The sequence below is a fragment of the Nerophis ophidion genome, linkage group LG12, assembly GCF_033978795.1.
Source record: "Nerophis ophidion isolate RoL-2023_Sa linkage group LG12, RoL_Noph_v1.0, whole genome shotgun sequence".
NCBI classification, from domain to species: Eukaryota; Metazoa; Chordata; class Actinopteri; order Syngnathiformes; family Syngnathidae; genus Nerophis; species Nerophis ophidion.
In genome coordinates, this window is record NC_084622.1 from 1781131 (window position 1) to 1788630 (window position 7500).

A 7500-nucleotide genomic window follows, 5' to 3' on the forward strand; every position below is an offset into this window, starting at 1 on the left:
AGAACCACTGGTTTGGTCACCACAAAAGTGACAAGCGGTAGAAAGATGGATGGATGGATGGAGATGATGATAATAATGATGATGAAGATGATGATGATGATGAACAACACAGAAAATGAAGTTGTTGCACTCTCCATAAAGTTCCTAATAGAGATGTCCAATAATGGCTTTTTTGCAGATATCCCAATATTATTTAACTCTTAATTACCGATACCGATATCAACCGATACGATATATACAGTCGTGGAATAAACACATTATTATGCCTAATTTTGTTGTAACAAGGTTTTCCAAAATAAATCAACTCAAGTTATGGGAAAAAAAAGACCAACATGGCACTGCCATATTTATTATTGAAGTCACAAAGTGCATTATTTGTTTTAACATGCCTCAAAATAGCAGCTTGGAATTTGGGACATGCTCTCCGTGAGAGAGCATGAGGAGGTTGAGGTGGGTGGGGTGGGGGGTGGGGTTTGATGTTTTAGGGAGTGGCGGGTGTGTATATTGTAGTGTCCCGGAAGAGTTAGTGCTGCAAGGGATTCTGGGTATTTGTACTGTAGTGTTTATGTAGCGTTACAGTGTGGATGTTCTCCCGAAATGTGTTTGTCATTCTTGTTTGGTGTGGGTTCACAGTGTGGCGCATATTTGTAGCAGTGTTAAAGTTGTTTTTACGGCCACCTTCAGTGTGACCTGTATGGCTGTTGACCAAGTATGCTTTGCATTCACTTGTGTGAGTGAAAGCTGTAGTTATGTGATTGGGCCGGCACCCAAATGAAGTGCTTTTAAGGTTTATTGGAGCTCTGTACTTCTCCCTACGTCCGTGTACACAGCATAAATACAACAGTGCAAGTCATAATTTTAACTTTTGAAACAGATACCGATAACATTGAAACTGAAACCGATAATTTGTGATATTACATTTTAAAGCATTTATTGTCCGATATTATCAGACAGGCTGAGGTCGCTGAGGTAGTTAAAAAGCTCCTCGGTGGCAAGGCCCCAGGGGTGGACGAGATCCGCCCGGAGTTCCTTAAGGCTCTGGATGCTGTGGGGCTGTCTTGGTTGACAAGACTTTGCAGCATCGCGTGGACATCGGGGGCGGTACCTCTGGATTGGCAGACCGGGGTGGTGGTTCCTCTCTTCAAAAAGGGGGACCGGAGGGTGTGTTCCAACTATCGTGGGATCACACTCCTCAGCCTTCCCGGTAAGGTTTATTCAGGTGTACTGGAGAGGAGGCTACGTCGGATAGTCGAACCTCGGATTCAGGAGGAACAGTGTGGTTTTCGTCCTGGTCGTGGAACTGTGGACCAGCTCTATACTCTCGGCAGGGTTCTTGAGGGTGCATGGGAGTTTGCCTAACCAGTCTACATGTGCTTTGTGGACTTGGAGAAGGCATTCGACCGTGTCCCTCGGGAAGTCCTGTGGGGAGTGCTCAGAGAGTATGGGGTATCGGACTGTCTTATTGTGGCGGTCCGTTCCCTGTATGATCAGTGTCAGAGCTTGGTCCGCATTGCCAGGAGTAAGTCGAACACGTTTCCAGTGAGGGTTGGACTCCGCCAAGGCTGTCCTTTGTCACCGATTCTGTTCATAACTTTTATGGACAGAATTTCTAGGCGCAGTCAAGGCGTTGAGGGGTTCCGGTTTGGTAACCGCAGGATTAGGTCTCTGCTTTTTGCAGATGATGTGGTCCTGATGGCTTCATCTGACCGGGATCTTCAGCTTTCGCTGGATCGGTTCGCAGCCGAGTGTGAAGCGACCGGAATGAGAATCAGCACCTCCAGGTCCGAGTCCATGGTTCTCGCCCGGAAAAGGGTGGAGTGCCATCTCCGGGTTGGGGAGGAGACCCTGCCCCAAGTGGAGGAGTTCAAGTACCTAGGAGTCTTGTTCACGAGTGAGGGAAGAGTGGATCGTGAGATCAACAGGCGGATCGGTGCGGCGTCTTCAGTAATGCGGACGTTGTACCGGTCCGTTGTGGTGAAGAAGGAGCTGAGCCGGAAGGCAAAGCTCTCAATTTACCGGTCGATCTACGTTCCCATCCTCACCTATGGTCATGAGCTTTGGGTCATGACCGAAAGGATAAGATCACGGGTACAAGCGGCCGAAATGAGTTTCCTCCGCCGTGTGGCGGGGCTCTCCCTTAGAGATAGGGTGAGAAGCTCTGCCATCCGGGAGGAACTCAAAGTAAAGCCGCTGCTCCTTCACATCGAGAGGAGCCAGATGAGGTGGTTCGGGCATCTGGTCAGGATGCCACCCGAACGCCTCCCTGGGGAGGTGTTTAGGGCACGTCCAACCGGTAGGAGGCCACGGGGAAGACCCAGGACACGTTGGGAAGACTATGTCTCCCGGCTGGCCTGGGAACGCCTCGGGATCCCCCGGGAAGAGCTAGACGAAGTGGCTGGGGAGAGGGAAGTCTGGGTTTCCCTGCTTAGGCTGTTGCCCCCGCGACCCGACCTCGGATAAGCGGAAGATGATGGATGGATGGATGGATGGATTATCAGACATCCCTAGTTCCTAACACTCTAAAAGTTAATACACAACAGTTGACGCTGCACGTCCTTAAAAAAAAAATCTCCTCATTAACAAAAGAATAAAAACACACAAAGACCGACACAACGGATGGATTTGAAAAGTTACGTACCGTGAGTTCTTCCCTTCATCCATGGCTCCAACTCGTTTTGTCTTCAGGTGCTCCCGAAGCGATGTTGTACTTCCGTGCCACGCCAGGTCCATGCTGCACGTTTTGCAGGAAACAGTCTTCTTCTGAAGTCTCTAAAGTAAAGTGTTCCCGCACTTTTCACATCTTAAGGTCGTACACTTTTCTCCATTGGAGCAATAACCTCAAGATGTTTCTCCGCTGAACTATCGCTACTGCTTCCCTCTGCCATTTTTTTAATGTTTCCAGGCCAAGGAGACGGCGTGGTCACATGATCTGCACGTGACACATCATTGGCTGGCTCACTGCTACCTCATGAGATGTAGCACATAGCATAGATCCAGCAAATCCGTGACTAAAATGAATCGCAGACTATTTTCATAATTGATTTTTAAATATTCATACGTTTTGGTTGTTGCAGCCCTAAATATATGCACACGCGTCTTGTCCAATTTTGCATATTTCCAGTGGGAAATACTTACAAAGACTTGGCCTCAGTGGGGACTCTGTTGGAGCTGGAAAAAATTAAAATAAAGAGTTAATATTAAACGTCAAACCGACCGAAATTAAACCTGTAGTTAATAGTGTTTCGACCTTAATATGGTTAATGCAAACTGATTTAAAGATGAGTTGCATGTATGAGGTCTAACTTTGAAAAAAGGCACAAAGTGGAACTTTATGAAAAAGCCCAAGTAGACACTGTTAACCAAACTCAAGGCCAGGGGGAAAGATCTGGCCCGCGACATCATTTTAACTGGCCCGCAAACACCTGGAAATGATAAATCTCAATAAAGTACTTCATATTTTCTCACTAAATGTAATTGATTTTTGTCATTTTGACTGAAAAAATATATGTACTGCTTGTAATTGCATACTTTTTAAACTTTAATAGTAACCACTATGACAGGGGTAGGGAACCTATGGCTCTAGAGCCAGATGTGGCTCTTTTGATGACTGCATCTGGCTCTCAGATAAATATTAGCTGACATTGCTTAACACGATAAGTAATGAATAATTCCGCCGGTAATCACAGTGTCAAAAATAACGTTCAAAATATAAATCATTCTCATGCATTTTAATCCATCCATCCGGTTTCTACCGCACCTGTTCAAGAAGTCGCATTAACGGTAAGAAGTATTTTATTTATTGTTGGTTAGCTTCAGAATAACAATGTTATTAAAAATAATGACATTTATTATACTCTATAAATGTTGGTCTTACTTAAAAATGCACGCATTTAGTTGTATTCAGTGTTAAAAAAATATATTGTATGGCTCTCACGGAAATACTTTTTAAAATATTTGGCTGGTATGGCTCTCTCAGCCAAAAAGGTTCCCGACCCCTGCACTATGGCAACAAATATACTTTATACTTTCCAAACATGTTTTTGTCTTAATAATGACTAAAAATACTTAACTTTACAGCAAACTACCCATCAAATTAACAAAAAATACAATTGGATTGATTGATTGAGACATTTATTAGTAGATTGCACAGTACAGTACATATTCCGTACAATTGACCACTAAATGGTAACACCCCAATAAGTTTTTCAACTTGTTTAAGTCGGGGTCCACGTTAATCAATTCATGTTAATACAATTCAATACATTTTACGTTGTCATTTACAGCATTGTTTTTCAATCACTGTGCCGCGGCACACTAGTGTACCGTGAGATACAGTCTGGTGTGCAGTGGAAGATTAATTAATTTCACCTATTTGGGTTATATATATGTTTTGCAAACCAGTAATTATAGTCTGCAAATGATGTGTTGTTGTTGAGTGTCGGTGCTGTCTAGATCTCGACAGAGTAACCGTGTAATACTCTTCCATATCAGTAGGTGGCAGAAGGTAGCTAATTGTTTTGTCGATGTCGGAAACAGCGGGAGGCAGAGTGCAGGTAAAAAGGTGTCTAATGCTTAAACCAAAAATAAACAAAAGGTGAGTGAACCTAAGAAAAGGCATTGAAGCTTAGGGAAGGCTATGCAGAACGAAACTAAAACTGAACTGGCTACAAAGCAAAGAAAAACAGAATGCTGGACGACAGCAAAGACTTAATGTGGAGCAAAGACGTACATCCGAACATGACATGACAATCGACAATGTCCCCACAAAGAAGGATTAAAAACAACTGAAATATTCTTGATTGCTAGAACAAAATAGATGAGGGAAGTATCACTCAAAGGAAGACATGAAACCGCTACAGGAAAATACCGGAAAAGTCACCAAAATAGGAGCGCAAGACAAGAACTAAAAGACTACACACAGGAAAACAGCAAAAAAGTCCAAATAAGTCATGATGTGATGTGACAGGTGGTGACAGTACACCTACTTTGAGACAAGAGCTATAGTGATGCATGCTTGCTTATGCTTTAAAGTCACATCCAACAATTGCGGCAACTAAATTTAGTTTTTTAATGATTTTTGCTTGTGTACCTCCGTATTTTTTCAACGCAAAAAATGTGCCTTGGCTCAAAAAGGTTGAAAAACACTGCTTTACAGCATATTACTGTACATTGAAATAAACTACTACTGTTTTTTTGCGTCAAAATTCTGTTGACTGAGTTGCCAGTTTTTGACTGTAAAATATACGGTTGTTGTTTTTAACGGTGTATTACTGTAAATGGAAAAACGGTACATTTGTTTTTACGGTAGAAAAACTGGCAGCGAATTTGCCCGAATGAAGAAAGAACTTGTACAGTTTTTCCATGAACAATATATAATGTTGTAAAAAAACAATGTAAATTCAACACAAAAATTCAGGCAAATTTAATTGATTGATTGATTGAAACTTTTATTAGTAGACTGCAGAGTACAGTACATAAGTCACACCGTGGTGAGGGACGTCCTGTTTTGGGGTTGTCTGGCAAACTTCCTGTCTTATTTTGAAAATTCTAGTCCTCTGGTTTCAGGCCACTGGCCTTTCCTCCCGTGTCACTGGTCTGATGTCTCTCCTGATTGTGCTCACCTGTGTCACTGGTCTGATGTCTCTCCTGATTGTGCTCACCTGTGTCATCCTCCCTCAGGTGAATAAAATCCTCGTCTTCCCCTGTCTTGTTGCCAGAGTATATTGTCTCCTCACGTACCGCCAGCTTTCGTCCGCAGCCTCCGACCAAGTTGTTAAGTATTGCCTCGCTGTTTTTATTGATTTCTTTGTTCCCTCTGAGAGCGATTTTTGTTTGCTCAAGTTTTTCGCTCAAGTTTTTTTCTGTCAATTTCATAGTGCCTTGTCTTCCCTTTTTCCTCTTCTTGGAGCGCTTTAGTTTGCAGTCTTCTCAGCACTTTCTGTTTATAGCTTCTCGACTCTTCTGCATGCGCAATTTACCTATTTTATAGATAATCATAGATTGTTGTTTTTTTGTTATTAGATTGGTGTAGAACTTTGCTATTGCCTTTTTCCTCCCTAAAGAGTGATTTTCTGTTTATTGTCTTACCCCTTAGAGCAGAGGTTCTCAAATGGGGGTACGCGTACCCCTGGGGGTACTTGAGATTTTTTGAAAATATTCTAAAAATAGCAACAATTCAAAAATCCTTTAGAAATATATTTATTGAATAATACTTCAACAAAATATGAATGTAAGTTCCTAAACTGTGAAAAGAAATGCAACAATGCAATATTCAGTGTTGACAGCTAGATTTTTTTGTGGACATGTTCCATAAATATTGATGTTAAAGAGTTCTTTTTTTGTGAATAAATGTTTAGAATGGGGAAGACCCAGGACACGTTGGGAAGACTATGTCTCCCGGCTGGCCTGGGAACGCCTCGGGATCCCCCGGGAAGAGCTGGATGAAGTGGCTGGGGAGAGGGAAGTCTGGGCTTCCCTGCTTAGGCTGTTACCCCCGCGACCCGACCTCGGATAAGCGGAAGAAGATGGATGGATGGATGTTTAGAAGTAAGTTGATGAATCCAGATGGATCTCTATTACAATCCCCAAAGAGGGCACTTTAAGTTGATGATTACTTCTATGTGGAGAAATCTGCATTTATAATTGAATCATTTGTTTATTTTTCAACAAGTTTTTAGTTTTTTTATATCCTTTTTTCCAAATAGTTGAAGAAAGACCACTACAAATAAGCAATATTTCGCACTATTATACAATTTAATAAATCAGAAACTGATGACATAGTGCTGTATTTTACTTCTTTATCTCTTTTTTTCAACCAAAAATGCTTTGCTCTGATTAGGGGGTACTTGAATTCCAAAAATGTTCACAGGGTGTACATCACTGGTCTATGCTACATATCTTTGGTTGTTCGAATGTATCAAAGCTTTTGTAGCCACTATGTTTTAATCACTCTGTCCAAGAGATATCAAAGAAAACTGTCTAAAGTTGGAGTCAATTGTCAGTATTCCTTTTTAAGTCTCACCTTAAAACTCATCTGTATACTCTAGCCTTTAAATAGACCTCCTTTTTAGACCAGTTGATCTGCCGCTTCTTTTCTTTCTCCTATGTCCCCCCCTCCCTTGTGGAGGGGGTCAGGTCCGATGACCATGGATGAAGTACTGGCTGTCCAGAGTCGAGACCCAGGATGGACCGCTCGTCGGGACCCAGGATGGACCGCTCGCCTGTATCGGTTGGGGACATCTCTACGCTGCTGATCCGCCTCCGCTTGAGATGGTTTCCTGTGGACGGGCCTCTCGCTGCTGTCTTGGATCCGCTTGAACTGAACTCTCGCGGCTGTGTTGGAGCCACTATGGATTGAACTTTCACAGTATCATGTTAGACCCGCTCGACATCCATTGCTTTCGGTCCCCTAGAGGGGGGGGGGGGGGTTGCCCACATCTGAGGTCCTCTCCAAGGTTTCTCATAGTCAGCATTGTCACTGGCGTCCCACTGGATGTGAAT

At 42.9% G+C, this 7500-nt stretch overlaps 1 protein-coding gene across 1 annotated transcript in view; it reads right to left on the reverse strand.

The window, feature by feature from the left end:
* Window positions 1-7500, reverse strand: part of LOC133562879 (reelin-like) — a 304500-nt gene that overhangs the window by 135879 nt on the left and 161121 nt on the right. The window contains 1 exon segment of the mRNA XM_061916689.1: window positions 3136-3168. Coding sequence (XP_061772673.1) covers window positions 3136-3168 — 33 coding nt within the window.